The sequence below is a fragment of the Adiantum capillus-veneris genome, chromosome 19, assembly GCF_014529385.1.
Source record: "Adiantum capillus-veneris isolate H3 chromosome 19, ASM1452938v2, whole genome shotgun sequence".
NCBI lineage: Eukaryota > Viridiplantae > Streptophyta > Polypodiopsida > Polypodiales > Pteridaceae > Adiantum > Adiantum capillus-veneris.
In genome coordinates this window covers 42,240,665-42,259,076 of record NC_140949.1, presented here as the reverse complement: position 1 = coordinate 42,259,076, position 18,412 = coordinate 42,240,665, and the positions used below count along the sequence as shown (strand labels likewise).

Here is an 18,412-nt window from a genome sequence, read left to right as displayed (position 1 = left end):
AAAACAACTCCTTGTCATGAAAAAGTGTCAATAGACCTGCAAGTGTCCTGCCCAATAGGATATGTGGTGTCTGTAGTCAAACCATCTGGAGAAAATGGAGAAGCCCAGGAACCGTCATGAGAATGACCGGAAGCCTGTCAATGCATGAACCTACAACCCAATGCGGCCATGTGGCTAAGCTGTGTAAAACTCCAGGAAGGCCAGATGTGGCAATCTGCACCATAAACGTCCTCCCAATCAAGGAAAGCCAGACTAAACAGTCTGCACTATACAACCTACCGTAAGCTACAACAGTCACCAAGAGACCGCACGGACCACCACCGGATGGTGTCCTGCAGTAGGTAGGGTAATCCAAGATGAGGGGAAAGCCAGACTCAACAGTCTACGCTGTGAGGGGCCTCTGAGAAGAGGTGTGGTCAAATCAAGCTATCTGCACCGTAATCATCCTGTAGAGAAGGGAAGCCAGACTGAGCAGTCTGCGCTGTGAAGATCCTCTGAGAAGAGGAAAGGCTAGACCAATCTCTCTACGCCGTCTTGCTTGTATTTCCTGCCTCCAATCCTCCAATATCAACCAAAACAGTATCCACGCGAACAACACCAGCAAACCGTATCTCGGTGTGGCTCTCAATGTGAATAAGCTGGGAGTGGCCTATTGCCCAGGTCGAGGGATAAGTCTGCTGTAAGGTTACCGAGGTGAGTGTAAACAACTCTGAAGATAGCAATCCAAATGATCAAGATTATAGAAGAGCAACTACACTACCATCCAAGCCAAGCTCTGGGTGACTTCAAATGTAGTCGAGTAATGATGCTTGATCTCCCGCATCTCATGGGTAAACTCTCCAAGAGAGTCCAAAGCACTGAAGTCCCACTCCAGTCTGTAGATCCAAGCAATGAACCTGTCCAAGAAGAGATCCAAGATCCTCTCCCTAAGTCCATGTGGATGCTCCTGTGTAAGCAAGTGATCTGACATGTCGAGGTCAAGTGTTAAGTGTCTGTCCACCCAAGATGGTGGTGTCTTCTCTAGGAATGTCGGAATCCCATATGCCATGAGCATGGCTATATCTCGTGTGAACTCCTCTGATGAGTGCATAGGTGTGTCCATAGCAAACCACAAGTCACCACCCCCTTTGGAGTGTGCAACCATCGAATGATGGTCGGAATGAATGGATCTCCCAAGAATCGTCCGCCCGTAGATGATCAAGCCGATGTCCAAGATACTGTGTACTGCAGCAGTCACTGAGAGACCGCACGGACCACCACCGGATGGTGTCCTGGCAGGAGGTAACTTCATCCTCTGTGAAAAACTGTCCACCCAAAAAACGCAACTGTGAGGTGTTGAAAACGCTGCTGTCCAGCGATTTTCAGGTGCTCGTACGCTATCGACATGGTCCAGAGCGTTGCAGAGGGTCTAGGGAGGGTGGTGAATCACTGTCACTGCCGCTCATGGGCTGAAAACAGAGAAAACAGCAAGGGGTGATCGCTGAAATCTAATGAAGACGGAGACGATACTCGCCGATAATGCACCAGATGCAAAGCCAGATAGGTGGCAAGATGCGGGGTCCAGCAGCTGAGCGCTGCCCTCCTGCTGCAAAAACGCACGTCAATTTGCAGTCCATTTTTGCTCCACTTTTTGGCACCAAAAACCTTCTGTTTGCTAATGAAAACAAAGGCTCGATGTGTACCCTAGGTGCCCAGCAACTTGTGGAGGGTATCAACGACACAAAATGACCAATAAAACCGCCGAAAATGGGCTGAAAACCCAAAAATGCAGATCTGGCTGAAAAACGCAGATGGAGTAGAGGAGGTTTCTGGCGATGAAATGATCCTAGAAGTGAAGCGCTAGCAGCCTAGTGCAAAAACACTGACCTGAGCTGCAAAAACACGGATGGAGGGGGATCCTCTGCGATGAAAAACGCAGATCTCATCGCGTGCCTGGTTGTTTGCAAAACGCTAGCAAAATTTGCATGAAAACGCTGGTTATGCTAATCTTGGGAGGAGAACCTGATGCGGAGATGCGTTGTCCCAAGCCATGGAAAGCCTAAGCTGCTGATATCATGTGCCCTGGTGATTGATACCATGTGAGTGCGCCTGCGAAAGCGTGAGAGAGAGAGAGAGAGAGAGAGAGAGAGAGAGAGAGAGAGAGAGAGAGAGAGAGAGAGATGGTGAAGAGGGGGCGATCAGTCCCCCCATGACTACCATGAGCAGAAAACCCAATACACAATGATCAGATGATGGAAGTGGGTATCCCCCTGGCCCCATAAATAGGTTTCCAAGGGGAGGTAGGGCAATGCCACATAAAATCCCCCATAACCCAACAAGAAAATGATATATGGAAATATATGTGTGCGCCCGACCCCAAACTCGGGCGGCCAGACCAAGAGCAACCTAGGCTATGGGTGGCCAGTCCGGAGACATACTAGCTGTACAAGTATGCCCTAGACCTGTGAAGCAACAGAGTGGTGTAAATCTAACACTATTGACATGGATGGTGTTATAGGCTTGGGCACCCCAAGTCGAGAATCTGACACGACACACGAGAGGATCACTTAAAAATACTTCACAACTTTAAAATTTGAATCGACACGGCTCGACGTAGTTCCGTGCCCAATAGTATTGGCCCCAAAATGTGGCGCCCCTTTCGGTATTTATTTTTATATTAAAGCTTGAGCAAAGTACAACACCCACGGGACCTCTGCTCTCAGACTCTACGTCCATATGCTCTATAAAGTGAGGCCCAAGGGTTTATTTATTCTTACAAGGGATGCCCCAAAAGCAGTTAAACTCAAAAGCAAATGATCCCAAAAGCATCTGGTCCCAAAAACTACCAAAGCAATCAGCGCAATTTGTGAAAATCCGTACACCAACCACGTCAGCATGTCATTGCATAATGCAAAAATCTGTATTGTTGCCACATGGCACCTGTCAGTGAGCATGTCCATATAGCCTGCCACGTCATCTGGTTCTTTGTCCGGACAGTACTGCCACGTCATCATTTTGTGGCATATCCCCCTCTTGAAAGAATTGAAATCGCCCTCGATTACGCTTGCAAAATCAGACATAAGCCATAAACTAGTTTGGTAAACACTGACTCTCAGTACCGACGCACTAGACAACACAAATCCAGCACTTGTACAAAGACGAAAGTCACATTACATCACATTCAAGTCATATCACATAGAATCCATTCAGATCTAGGATCATGATTCCTAGCAACATATTTAGCAATCGCATCTAGATCTCCACCGGACCTCACTAACGTCGGATTAACTAATCCCATATTGCGATCATGTCCATAGATTTCTCGAGACCGAAATGCTGCACTCATTTCGTCAATCATACCATGTGTGAGTAATCATTTCCGGGAATTCCAGCAATCAAGTAGACACTGAGTTCATATTGAACAGTGTTTCAATCATTCAGTTCTAGAGTGTGGCCATCTCATCCCTCGGAAACTCTTGATGCGCTCATGACAATTCCATTCAATCATTCATCATGATTCAAAATTTATGATTCTTATCGTTATCAGGTTCATTCTGCAACTGTCATTGCTCCAAATTCATCATCATTCTCGATCCTGTTATGTGTTCACAAATAGCAGGATCTTCCATAAAACATTAGTTTCATACATAAATCGGAATTATCTTCGAAAATTCTTGTTTCAAAGTTCTTCATTCACACACTTAGTTCATATTGAACACTGTGTTTCAATCATTCAGTCTAGTAATCTCATCCGTCCAGAAGTCTTGATGCACCTAGATCCCTGTGTAGCCATATCATCCCGCAGGAACTCTTGATGCACTCACCATAGTATCCCGTCATATCATTCAGATGGGAATCTTGATGTACTAGAATCTCATTTCATCATTCATCATTCCTCATGCATTATGATTCATATTTCAAAACAAAATTCTTTTTTTTTTTTTATCTTGAATCGACAGATTCATTCCTGAGCTGCCGTTGCTCCCAATTGCTTTCAGATGTAAATTCATGGCCATATCATCCTCGATTTCACATGCAAAACAGGGAAAATTTCAAGCAAATGGTTCACCTCGTTGCAAAAGAGTCGATGTCCAACTCCATGCTTCCAATGCTTTCATATGCATGTTCCTCGCTCCTAGTAGTTATTTGCACACAGATAACAAGAGCTTCCAAAAACATTAATTCCACATATACTGAAATTTTCTACAAAAACCCTAATTTTCCAAAGTTGTTGGATATAATATATGTTCGTGTCAATGCATGGAGCTTGTTGAGAGGATCAATTTTGCCTTCTGAGGCATATCCAAATTCTCAATCGTTGAAGTGATTTTAAAAGGTCTTCTGGCAAACTTCCCTGTCGAAAATTTGCTCTATTCTTCATTTTGTTCTTCAATTCCCACGTCGGATTTCAACTTTTTTTTGCTTGCCTAGACTCCAGAGAGAGATGTTATCTCTGTCAAATTTGTGAGAGCGCGTGTGCGCCTTATTCTTCAATTCCCACGTCGGATTTCAGCTTTTCTTTGCCTGCCTAGACTCACGAGAGAGATGTTCTCTGTCAGATTTGTGAGAGCGCGTGTGCGGAAGAGAGAGAGAGAGAGAGAGAGAGAGAGAGAGAGAGAGAGAGAGAGAGAGAGAGAAACACAAACGCAAGGTATGGTGGAGGTGGGGGCGATCAACCCCCCATGACTACCATGAGCAGAAGACCCAATACACAATAACCAGATGATGGAAGTGGGTACCTCCCTGGCCCCATAAATAGGTGCCCAAGGGGAGGTAGGGCAATGCTTGGAAAAATCTCCCACAACCCAACAAGAAATAAATGAAATATGAAAATATAAGAGGTGGACGGCCGGCTCGGAGTGGGCGGCCGGACAATGCAATCTAAATGCATATGCAAAGGGTGGCCAGCCTGGAGGCACACTAGCCGTACATGTATGCCCTAGATCTATGAACCAGCAGAGTGATGTAAATCTAACACCCCCTCTCAGCACCTCATGCTGAATAAACCGCATGAAAACGAAGATGTGAGACTAATGATGAAGATGTATGCTGCGATGTCCATTGAAGGACAAGACTCCGACGAACTCCGCGAGTGTAGCAGCACTCTGGGATGTCACGACCGCCAAGAAATCTCCGTGGAACGATGTCATCACGAGCAACGTACCAAACTGTTGTACTATGTTGCGTGAAGGTCCCGGACTGAGTGTAAAAACAACTCCTTGTCGTGAAAGAACTGCCAATAGCCCTGCAAGTGTCCTGTCCAATAGGATCTGTGGTGTCCTTCTGGAGAAAATGGGAAAGCCCAGGGAAGCCTATCAATGCATGAACCTGTAACCCAGTGTGGCCAAGTGGCTAAGCTGTGAAAAACTCCAGGAAGGCCAGATGTAGCAATCTACACCGTAAACGTCCTCTGAACCAAAGAAAGCCAGACTAAACAGTCTGCGTTGTAGAAGCAACCGTAAGCTGCAGCAGTCACCGATAGACCGCACAGACCACCACCTGATGGTGTCCTATCAGTAGGTAGGGTAATCCAAGATGAGGGGAAAGCTAGACTCAACAGTCTGCGCTGCGAAGGGCCTCTGAGAGCCTTAGCATGACACAGACTTAGTGTTGCTAAATTGGCTATCTTACAGAAAGATAATTCTAAATGAATTATCGGGTTTATAAGTGAGAGGGTTTTCTCGCTTGGAACACCAAGGAAAAATAATTCTAAATGAATTATTGGAATTTTAAGTGAGAGGGCTTTTCTCACTAGAGACATCCGAGTACAGAGTATTCCTAGTGCGTCATTCAAAGTAATGAAGGGAGCACTGAGAACGGGAATATCTGTAAGGCCACTAGGAACGGGTACTTCTGATGCGTCACATCGGATAGGTGACAGGGAGCATCGGAAAGAAGTATCCGACCATCCGGGAACGGACACCTCTGATGCGTCATAGGATGGGTGACATAGAGCATCGTGAAGGAGATTGTACCGTAAGTTCGGTAGGAAAGGACTAGGTGATGGGTATTTCTAATGCGTCACAAGGTGGGTGACGGGTGCATCGGAAAGGGAATATCCATAGTCGGGAGGAAATTCCGAACTGTGTTAGAATTGTGCACAAGGAAAAAGCAAGCACTTGAATGAAGATGGGTTCAGAGGAAACTTTGAGGAAAAACAGATGCTTTCTGAGAAAGCGGGATTGCTTTTCGAGAAAGCAGATGCTTTCCCGCGAGGAAGTCGATGTCTGCATTGCAACTGTGTGTGTGATTGCATCCAGGGACGCCTGAGAAGTGTTGTGAAAGCATTGTTTTTAACTTATAAGGTTTTTTTTTTGTTTTTGGACAGATTCAGACTATTTTCAAAATATGCCGGCTGCCCATTTAATAAGTGGGCAGCCATCTGATAAATAAGGCCACAGATCAGCCAGCGTTTTCTCTCTCTCTTTTTCTGCCAGAACAGCGGAAAAAAAAAAACGGCCACGATCTCTACGCGAGCAGCTATTCGTGCCCGTGGCTAGGAACTATAAAAGCATCACATGCCCTGACTCAGAGGGAGGACCAATCTTTGCAAGGAGGAGATGCTGCTGCAGATTTCAGCCGTAAAGAATCGTTGCCGGTGATGCCCATGGCTGCCCCAAGTGTACGAGATTTCGTCAAGACCCAGTGCGCGAGTTCCCTCGCGAAGAAGTGCCTACGGAGCGTGTTTCCATCGCGACAAGCTGCTGTTTTTCTCTGTTTTCAGCCCATAAACGTCGTGGACGGGGCTGATTTACGAGAAGGAACCCGAGAACACATCTCTTTTGTGTGTAGGATTGGAAGAGAGGATTTTCTATGCAGAGATCTCTTCCAAGGAATTGCTTTTTTTCGAGAACCGAGTTGCGTTTCGAGCGTCGAGACTTTGAAGGTAACGATTTTCATGTTATGATCTTTGAGTATGTGATTGCAGATGTACTTCCTCTTCGTGAGGGAGTAGGAGCAGAGAAAGGCATGAGCCTCTGCAGGAGAAAGCGCTCTGAGGAACTAGAGCTAGATCAGCCAAAGGGTTTCGTACCCAAGTTTGGGAAGCAGATCCACGGATTGAAGAGAGGTAGACTCTCGAGATGTGATCCGGAAGTTGAAATTCCCAAGGAAAGGACTTTATGTCCAAGAAAGCGGAGTTATTCTGCAGGAACAGGACTCTGGAAACAGAGTCGGAAAAGAGTTGCAGGGATGCCATGCCCTGAGTCTGGAAGGTGTGATCCAGAGGCAAGAACCTTGGTTCTCAAGGATTTGGAATAAGGAACGGAAGTTATCACAAACGGGAGCGCATAACAATATAAAATACATTCGGATAAATAGATTTTATCACTTATTACTGAAGCCAAAGGATATAGAGAGAAATAGATAGAGAGAGAGAGTGAGAAGATCGACACAGTACCGGGGACCAGAAGATGGGCTAGTCCCCCCCCGTAATAGTATCTTTATTACTGAGGAGAAGTCTATACAAGCACTTGAACCGAACGTATTACCACGAACGTATTACCACGTTCGTTCTAGAATAAGACTTGATGGTTCCTAGAAGCCTTAGCTTCCGATTCCTAGGGCAAAACCCTATTCCAAGAAACTTCCGTTCCTTATTCCAAATCCTTGAGAACTAAGGTTCTCGCCTCTAGATCTCACCTTCCAGACTCAGGGCATGACATCCCTGCAACTCTTTTCTAACTCTGTTTCCAGAGTCCTCTTCCTGCAGATTAACTCCGATTTCCTGGACACGAAGTCCTTCCCTAAGGAATTTCAACTTCTGGATTACATCTCGAGAGTCTACCTCTCTTCGATCCATGGATCTGCTTCCCAAACTTGGGCACGAAACCCTTGGGCTGATTTGGCTCTAGTTCCTCAGAGCGCTTTTCTCGTGTAGAGGCTCATGCCTTCCTCTGCTCCTACTCACTCACGAAGAGGTACACCTGCAATCAAATACTCAGAGATCATAACATGAAAATCGTTACCTTCAAAGTCTCAATGCTCGAAACGGAACTCGGTTCTCGAAAAACAATTCCCCGGAAGAGATCTCTACATAGAAAATCCTCTCTTCCAATCTTACACACAGACGAGGTGTGTTCTCGGGCTCCTTCTCGTAAATCAGCCCCCGTCTACGACGTTTATGGGCTGAAAACAGAGAAAAACACCAACTTCTGGCGATGGAAACACGCTACGTAGGCACTTCTTCGCGAGGGAACTCGTGCACTAGGTCTTGGCGACATCTGGTACACTTGGGGCAGCCATGGGCATCACCGGCAACGTCTTCTTTACGACTGAAATCTGCAGCAGCATCTCCTCCTTGCAAAGATTGGTCTTCCCTCCTGAGTGAGGGCATGTGATGCTTTTATAGCTCCTAGCCATGGGCACGAATAGCTGATCGCGTAGAGATCGCGGCCGTTTTTTTTTTTCTTTTTTTTTCCGCTGTTCTGCCAGAAAAAGAGAGAGAGAGAAAACGCTGGCTGACCTGTTGCCTTATTTATCAGATGGTTGCCCACTTATTAAGTGGGCGGTCGGTGTATTTTAAAAATAGTCTGAACCTGCCCAAAAACTCAATAAAACCTTATAAGTTAAAAACAATGCTTTCACAGTACTTCCCAAGCGTCCCTGGATGCAATCACATGCACAGTTGCAATGCAGACATAGACTTCCTCGCGGGAAAGCATCTGCTTTCCCGAAAAGCAATCCCGATTTCTCAGAAAGCATCTGTTTTTCCTCAAAGTTTCCTCTGAACCCATCTTCATTCAAGTGCTTGCTTTTCCTTGTGCACAATTCCAACACAGTTCGGAATTTCCTCCCGACTATGGATATTCCCTTTCAGATGCACCCGTCACCCACCTTGTGACGCATCAGGAATACCCATCACCTAGTCCTTTCCTACCGAACTTACGGCACAATCTCCTTCACGATGCTCTATGTCACCCATCCTATGACGCATCAGAGATGTCCGTTCGTGGATGGTCGGATACTTCTTCCCGATGCTCCCTGTCACCCATCCGATGTGACGCATCAAAAGTACCCATTCCTGGTGGCCTTACAGATATTCCCTTTCACAGTGCTCCCGTCATTACTCTGAATGACGCACTAGGAATATTCTGTACTCGGATGTCTCCAGTGAGAAAAACCCTCTCACTTAAAATTCCAATAATTCATTAAGAATTATTTTTCCTTGGTGTTCCAAGCGAGAAAACCCTCTCACTTATAAATCCAATAATTCATTTAAAATTATTTTTCTATCAAATAAAGCGAATTTCGCAACAGAAGTTCCTTGGAATAGGGTTTTGCCCTAGGAATCGGAAGCCGAGGCTTTCGGGAACCATCAAGTCTTATTCTAGAACGAACGTGGTAATACGTTTGGTTCAAGTGCTTGTATAGACTTCTCCTCAGTAATAAAGATACTATTACGGGAGGGGACCAGCCCATCTACTGGTCCTTAGAAATGTGTCGATCTTCTCACTCTATCTCTCTATTTATTTCTCTATATCCTCTGGCTTTAGTAATAAGTGATAAATCCTATTTATCCGAATGTATTTTATATTGATATGCGCTCCCGTTTGTGACACTTAGAAAGAGCACAAGTAAGATTTTCCATCAAGTATCGGCATTTCCATTGTGATTTGCCACAGTTGATAGGTTTAGGTCGAAAGGTCAAGATCCGATCCCACTTTTTGCGTGTGTTTGGTGAACGGTTTGGGCACTCCGTCACTTTGTTCATCTGCATTGCATGCGCAGTCTTTCCAGTCACTCTACATAGAACGGGTATGTTCATGGTTTTGTGTTGGAATTGATTTTAAGAATTTTCCTCCTCGGAGATTCTTGAAGACAATAGACCCAACCATAGATGTAGTTGGAGCATTGAAGCCGCCACAGATCACTTTTTGTCGCTTTCGGCGCGGCCCAAAGAAGCAAGCATTGCAGACCTTCATGAAGTTCAAGTATCACACGACCCACACATCAGAGTGGGCCGGCAAAGGGTTCTTCACAGGATTCCAGGAGTTGTTGGCGCACTCCCTCGACGCCATACAGCTCGATACCAGTACCTCACTTTGAAAAAGGAGGGGATGTCACATGCACATCTAACCCTGTGTGCGTGTGGACAAGCTACTTCAGGTCTAGGATTTAGGTCAGCTTAGGAAGTGTTCTAGCACCTTTGTGAGCCTGTGTGCACGCCGTGCGTGTCCAGGCACTTAGAGTAGTTGCATATCCTCTGGTTGCACACAACATGATCATCAGCATGGCATTCGGTACCCATCATGAGCATTTTACAGTGCATAGAACCCATTTTCCCCAATTACTCATTTTTCACTTATTATTAAAGAAGTGACTTTTGTTGGGAAACTGGGTAGGGCAAATTTGCTAAGTCACTATATAAGAAACCTAGCACTAGGACTTTCTGGCAGAAGAGGCAACAGAAGTTCCAGCAACTTGCAGTGCACCTTCTCAACAAGACCGGCAGGAGGCCCTAGCATTTTCAGCCAACAGAAGCAGCCAGCGTTTTTGGATTCCCACCATCAGCGTTTCTGCAGCAAATTCAGCCTAGCGTTTTTCATCAACAGCAGCCTAGCGTTTTCAGTTTTCAGATTCAGCCTAGCGTTTGCAGATTTCAGCGTCAGTCAGCCCAGCACATCAGCGTCTTCAGTTTTAAGCCCTTAGACACCGCAGATTCAGCCATTAGCCTCGCAGATCTCACCTACCCGCAACAGATCCTCGCCGTACCATCGAGTCAGCCAGCGTTTTCAGATTCAGCCCGCTGTCCGCAGATTTCAGCATCTGCGTTTTCAGCACGTCGTTGTCGTCATCGCCGTCGCTGTCCTCGTTGCCATAGTGTCAGAGATCAGCAAAAAGTCAACGTTTTTGCAGATTTCAGCAGTTCAACCCTAGCGTTTTCAGATTTCAGCCCGTCTTCGGCGTCGTCTTCATTGTCGTTGACATCGTCGGCAAGTCCATTGCATCCAGCCCATTGTACCAAATTTGTGCAATCGATAGCATAGACCTATCTCGCCATAGAGAGGGGGGCCCTTGGAGGAGGGTTTGAGAATCGTCTGGCATCGTATTCTTCTCTCTCTCTCTCTCTCTCTCTCTCTCAGCACCTTCATTCACAGTAGCATTCACTTCATTGCACTCTCTCACTAAAGGAACGGAATGCTCTCCCTTCCATAAGTAGAAGGAACCCTTCAGCACAGTTCGGAGCACTCATCTTGAGCCAGATCAACATTCACTTCCGCTGCACCTTACAACGAGCAAAGAAAGGAAAGATAAAAGCACGACTGGTAGCAGATTTCGTGGGGACCAACCCTGAACGAATGGAGGGTAAATGTTACGGTTGTGGGGAACATGGCCATGTGTTTGCCATGTGCCTTGACAAAGCACCTACAGAACAGCCAGAGGACAAGCCAGAGAGATCAAAAGCAACGGAGGAGCGAGCAAAGAAAGGAAAGACAAAAGCACGAATGGATGAAAGTACAGGCTCTGCAGAGCGTGGAGCAAAGTACGAGATCAAGAAGCCCTCATCTTCTTCGACGGAGGAGCCAAGGCCAACTTCATTTCGACTAAATTGGTGGCTCGACTACGCCGGATGAAATGGGACCACCGATTGAGGCAACTCTAGCGGCACCAGGACGGGATGTTGCCATTACACCTGTCAAAGGCAAACTTCGGTTGCATTGTCAGGGGTATTTAGGGCACAAGGACTTCTACATTATGCCCTTCGAGGGGTGTGATGTCCTTTTGGGAATCCATCGGTTCCATAAGAACAATGTGGTGGTCGACTGCAGGGCGAGAAAAGCAGAATGAAAATGATAGAGATATCGTTCTTGACATAAAATTAAAGGGCGACTCCGTCCCACTTGTATCGGCTTCGCCCATTTCCAAGTTAATGAAATCGAGTCTGTTTGTTTACTCGAGATAGATGACAAGAAAATGTCAAATTTGTCCGGCCTCGAGAAGGAACGACGAGACTTTTTGCAAGCTCAGGCCGATTGCTTCTCTAAAGGCTTACCAAGAGAGTTACCTCCTCAGTGTCCTAAAGATCACACTTCTGATTTGATTCCGGCAGTACGCCATCGAACCGGCCACCCTACAAAGTAAGCAGAGCCCAAAACGAGGAAATTATGAACCAAGTGAAAGAACTCTTAGAGGAGGGTCTCAGTACATCACCTTCCTGTTCGCCAATGTTGTTGGTTTTTTAAAAAAAATGGATCTTGGAGAATGTGCATTGACACAGGGCTCTCAAAAAAATCACCATCAAGAAAAGGTTTTCAATACCCAGGATCGATGATATATTAGACACATTGTCACAAACTGCTAACGTGTCAAGGAGCCAACCTGCAGATTCTGACCAACAGGCCTAAACCCTCAGTGAAGAAGCAACAGAAGAAGCAGCAGCAGCGAAAGAAGTTCACCAACTTGCAAGTCTTGCCGAGTGGCCTATTTTTAAAGAAGTGTTCCCACCACCTTACGAGAACCCGTCCAATGGGGCCCAAGTGACCTAAAGACATTAAGATAAAGCAGGACCACTCACCCCTCATTTTTTTGCGATCAACTGATGACGTGGCAATGTTGTACAAACAGTGCAAATTTTGCGCTTACGTGCTGACGTGGCACTTCCGCGTTTTGCGCTGATGTTTGTTGACGTGGCACCCATATGGATTTTCGCGTTTTACGCTGATGACGTGGCAATTGTACGGAGTTCCGTGCAATGCACGGCTAATTTGCATTGCTCTTTTGAGCCAATCATTTTTAGAGCTTAAGGATTTTCATGTAACTACTTTTGAGATGCCAAGGGCCTTTAAATATGTGCCATGGGCTCAGTCTCTGGCATGTCTCCACATGGGAATGCAAAGGAATGCGTTGAAGCAATATAAAGGTGGAAACGATATGACCACCAAATGATGAACTTGGGGCTAGTGCTCTCTTGGGGTGGAACTCAACTCCTTGTCTCGTGTGTCGTGCATCTTTTTCAGTTCAGTGTTATTTGAAATACTTAAAGTTGTTTAGTCTGTTCTTTTCCATTGGCACATGGTGCCCGTCTCCATGACACACGCTATAGGGTTCTACATGTTTCAGTAGAATCAACCTGAAAAATGGCTATCATAAGATCGGGATCGCTACTGGGGATGTATAAAAGATCGTTCAGGACGTCCTTTGGATTGTACAAGTATACGGATCCTTGGCGTATTTGAGCCCCTAGTTGGCGCAGATGTCGACTTGAAGTTGTCCTTGGGTTTCCATCTTTTCGAGGTCATTCAGCGGAGGAGGGCCATACTCTTCTCCCAAGTTCTCGAAAAAGTCTGACTCCCCCTAGATTCTCCATGGGTTTCCTCAATCAAAAGAGTAGGAATAATTGTCTCCTCCCTGCCAAATTCACTATCGGAATCCATGTGTGCTGCAAGAAAAGTGATCGAAACCTTCGGGGAAGAAAAATTGTTTGAGCTTTGATACCACTGTAGGACTTCGACACTCCGAGCCGAAGATCTACAGCAGTTCAAGTGAGAGAAACTGGAATTAACCGAACACAGCATAAAATAGAGGGAGAGAGAAGAGGAGAGACCACACGGTACGGCAGAGTTCCGCACCCAAACGCACTGCCCCAAAGATTGGTGACCCTTCTCGGTATTCCTTTATTCTTATGCTTCTTTAAGTACAATGTCCAAGGGTCATCCTTCTCTTAGCGCTCCTTCGCAAAAATTGAGTAGAAGCGAGGCCCTAGGCACACTTATAAAGGCCCCTCACCAAACTCAAAAGCAGTTACATGGAAAGTTGCAGTTCTAAAAGCTTCTCGCTCCCAAAAGCAAGCACCCCATGGGCTATCTGTACATTCATGTCAACACTTGTCCGCAAATTGCACCGCAAATCGTGGGCGTCTGTACAACCTACCGTGTCATCGTCACTACGCAACTTTGAGGTCCTACCTTTATTTAAAAGGTTTTCGGCCCCTCGACCAAGTTCCATATGTTGGTAAAGGTTCGATTCTTAAACCTAACCCTTTCTGGGCCTCTCAACCATCATTTGCAAGTTGGTAAACTTCTTCTGCCTCTTTCGCTAAGGTTTTGGCCCCTTCTATCCGGGCTCTGTCCTTTAGGCCATGCCACGTCATCACTTTGTGACAACTCCACTTGGAAAAAACCTTGGGCTTCACGTGTGGGGTAGAGCATACGAGAGTAGAAGTAGCACCAATATCAAGATTCAACTCACATAGGACGTAGATATAGCCAATGTAGAGGGAGAATGGATAATAAGAAAGGATGTTTTGGGGGAAGAGGAACCCATGAGAGGTAGGATTGGTATCGATGGTAGGTTAAAAACTCAATATTTGGAAATGGGTCATCAACGGCATGAGATGACAAAGGTCCCATAGAGTCAAGACTAACTATAATCCTGTCTTGTAATTTGTTTACATTTCGCACATGATGAGGCTTACCTGGAAACAAGATGTGCAAAGTAGCAAATGGGGGGCTGATCGCCACCCCTTCCACACATAGCGTGTTCTCTCTCTCTCTCTCTCTCTCTCTCTCTCTCTCTCTCTCTCTCTCTCTCTCTCTCTCTCTCTCTCTCTCTCTCTCTCTCTCTCTCTCTCTCTCTCTCTCACACACACACACACACACACACACACACACACACACGGCCAGAGCATGTGGTGGCACCTACCATAGGACTAAAAAGTTGGAGCTTTGTGAGTGTGATTTGCACCACACCAATAGAATCTAAGTTCTTGGTAGAATCACTCTCACTATTGCATGGACTAGAATAGTCAACAAATTTGTCGTAGGAGCTATGTAGAAACGCACCGTAGACATCTCCATAGAATCTGCCAATGAGTTAGGGCTATGGGAACCACCAAACAATGCAAGATCTACACTCCGAGTAGAGGAGTCTCCTCTCATAAAGGAAGGAGCACCATGCGTAGTGCCAAATATAGTCCCCCTGACGAGAGAGCCATACAAACCCATTGGTGGCAAATCTTGTGGAAGTGAAGTATACGTTTCGGTATAGGTAGTAGAAGGGGGTTGAGTGTCTACTTTGTTAAAAAGAAGTTTCATCCAGACAGAGACGCGCACAATTTCTTGCGACAAAACTCCACAAAACACGACTCTTATGAAGAGGGCTCCAAGTAGGGGTGGAATCACTCGCCAATAGGTGCAAAAGAAGAGGTTTTTTGAGACAAAATCCCTCAAGGATTGATGCAAATACGCAGCAAGTGAAACAAGTTACAACGATGAAATCTCGTAGAAACCTCCTAAAGTGTGTCATAGAGTCTCCAAGCATGAGAGAGGGAGGTATACACACACACACACACACAAGAAGAAGAAAAAGAAGGTTTAATGTCATAGGAACAATCCCAAGAGACCTCAAATATCTATCCAGCAACTCTTGAGAGAGAGAGAGAGAGAGAGAGAGAGAGAGAGAGAGCAATAAGTCAATAAGTGGAGAGAGTGCTCATACAACTGGACGAATGAGAATGAGAGGCAAGTGTCACCTTTATGCCAATGAAGGTGACCTAGTGGTGTGCAAAAATGGGAGCGCCTTAAACTGGGACTAGATCTAGAGCTAGAGAGAGCGCCCATGTAATAAATACGCCAATATCCCACTTTTTGGATGGATGCGGCAAGAAATTACAACTTTCAACACTTCCAAGGAAAAAGATGACAAATCCTCTTCTTATGCTTCTAGGCTTGCGAAATTCTTTTGTTCTCGTGCTAAGAGTATATTCCATAGCAGGATGGACAAGCATGTGTTTTGTCATACTATGAGGTTGATGTATAGTGCTGCCAAAAAAGCACCAAGCGTACTTCCAATTGTGGAGTCATAATTTTTTATCGAGACTATTTTTTCACACTCACTTATCTGGCTGAAAACTTGTAGCTTGCACATGTTCTGCAAGTGAATAAATAAAGACATATAACAAGGGACCCTGTTTCCAGGTCAGTCTCTGTCTCTCTCTTAGTAGAAGTCTCTATAGAGGCATGCCAAAAACAATCACAACAGTACAAGCTCACAGATCAGACCAAACATCTTAATTGAGAATGCCCACATCTAGCAAATTCAAACAGTCTTAAGCGAAAACATAGTGCAATAAATATGAGCCATGGAGCATCATGCAGGAAGGATTTTCCAATGCTGCTCTATACCCTTTATATGAGCAAAATAGTTGCCACAAGTTGGTAAAAGCATCCAAGCAAAAATTTAGTACCTTGTTATCTCCAAACGAGAGCATTTTGAGTAGATGAGGAAGTACTCCACTATCAAGAACTGCTTTGACGCCTGCTTCATTTCCACAAGCAAAACTGCCAACTGCAGCAGCTGATTGGACTAAAAGTGGAGTTTCTGAGTCACTTGCCAGAATCTCCACCACCCTAGGAACTGCTCCAAGCTTTATATAAGACAGCTTCTTGGTTTTATTTCCAATAATCTGATTCTTGACATCCCGAAGCGCTTTCAACCTAGCAGTTGTATCCAAAGAGCTCAAATTTTCCACAAGATCCTCGGGTTTTCCCCATCCTGTAGAGGCAGGCATCTCCCCCTGTTGTGGAATGATGACTGTAGATAGACGACTGCTGAATGCTGATAGGGAACAAATGAGGATGGAGCTTATCAAGAAACCCTCGAAGCAAAAAGACCTTGAGCTTCCCTCTTTACCGCACGTACACCACATGCCATCTGCAACTGTGGATCGTAGGCTGCAATTGTCTGCTTGTGCAAAGTTCCGCTGAAAGGAACAACCTGTAGAAGGAACGGAGAACTGGAATGGTACCGCATCTTGCTTTGCTGGGTTAAGGGCATAGAGAAAAAATTAAGCGAATTCGGCTATGGAAAAGGCGATGGAAACAATCAATCGCAGTGGCAGACTGCGAATGGGCAAACAGACGAGGTGGACCTGGCGATGGAGCCGAAACTACAAAATTTGAGTTGAAAGATCAGAAGCTGGTTCCAGCACGTGACCGGCGAGCTAGGCCTGAGGGCAATGCAATTGCGATGCGGCTCAGAAATCTACTTGCTCTGCAAAATCGTCAGAGCTGAATTGAGCGGAAGGCACGATGGTAAGGAAGCAGAAAGAAAGAGTTAAAAGAAGCCCTAAAACTAGGAAAGCACACAGAAGAAGGGGCGATGGTGGAAAGCGACAGAGGAGGAGAGTCACGACTTATCAAAGCTTCATCGCTTTTGACCTTAGGGTCAAGAGTTACGCCTTTTGACGAAGATCCTCTATTTATTAAATAGCCCGTCCAGTCGAGTACCAAGATCTTGTTAATAACAACGTTAGCCTTACCTCAGAAGCCAGAGCACAGGTTCAAATCATTGGACGCCACGTGTTGAGGCTGCATTGTTGGGATTGGCCCACCCGTTTTCGTCGTAGCACGCTTTTCAAGATGGTATTGACAATTGAGTCAAAATTGAGGCCCGACAACGGAAGTGCTCCTTGTCTCTTCGTATGTGAGGGACTCAAATGTGCCATTGTTGCACCATGCAACATGTTATATGACCCATTAGCAAATTGGGGATCCCATCCCACATGCAAACCATAGATAAGATGGATAAAGGCATAAACAGGTTAGATGTTTGAGGATTCCTAAAGCTCGTCTTGAAGAGTATGAGAAGATCTTTCCTTTTAGCCAAAAATCAGTTCCAATCGCATATTGAAGCTAGCCAGCACACTTAATTTTGGTTCAAGAAAGTAAGCAAAGTAGTGCTTTGGCCAGAAGCATACTGAAGCTAGCCAACATACTTAATCTTGGTTCAAGAAAGTAAGCAAAGTAGTGCTTTGGCCAGAAGCACTATGACTTGAGTTCATCAAGCAATAGAATTGGGGTGGCTCTGGCTCTTCTTTTCTAAATTTGTGATTGTCTACAAAGCTTAATTTGTAAAGGAAACCTGTTATTTCTTTTTGTATGGGTTCTTTTGGGTTGATTGTTCTCTTGTCTGGTAAGAGTGTTGTGTGGTATCTTTGGATCTCTAAATGGAAGTGTCTAAGGCATCTCTAGTCCTTCTACTCCAAAACACAATGTAGGGCTCCAAAGCCCTCCTTTAAGAGGCAATAATGCCTCCCTTGTATACCATAGTATAGTGTCCATCTCCATAATAATGTTCTCTAAGAGAAACTTAGCTATTGTCATTGTGTCAGCCATCCATGTAGCTTTAGCTTCATTCCACTTTGTCACATTATCAGTGGCAATAATGATATATCGGGATTGAGTGTTACGAGTTGCGGGACTAATGGGATCTACAAAGTCTAAGCCCCACTTTTCAAATGGTTGGGTGACCTTAATAGGATGTAAGGGTATTTTATCTTCTTCTTTTTTTTGTGTAACGTTGGCATTTATCACACCCTTTTGCAAAAAGTGATGCATCCTTAAATAAAATGGCCATCATTAGCCTGATTGTAATACCTTCCTAGTAATCAAATCTCTTGAAAAGTGACCCCAGCTATGCCCATATATGCTTC

At 45.3% G+C, this 18,412-nt stretch overlaps 1 protein-coding gene across 3 annotated transcripts in view; it reads right to left on the bottom strand.

The window, feature by feature from the left end:
- Positions 1-17,140, bottom strand: part of LOC147433893 (ARM repeat superfamily protein) — an 85,176-nt gene extending 68,036 nt beyond the window's left edge. For 2 of the 3 annotated variants that reach the window (XR_015185320.1, XR_015185319.1), the window contains exon 1: positions 16,166-17,139. Coding sequence is in view for 1 of the 3 variants with exons in the window: in XM_086490517.1 (XP_086346643.1) it covers positions 16,166-16,627 (462 nt within the window). In the remaining 2 variants the exon portion in view is untranslated. Of the gene's footprint in view, positions 1-16,165 lie in introns of all 3 variants that reach the window. The other variant, XM_086490517.1, reaches the window with a different exon arrangement.
- Positions 17,141-18,412: the final 1,272 nt, after the last annotated feature.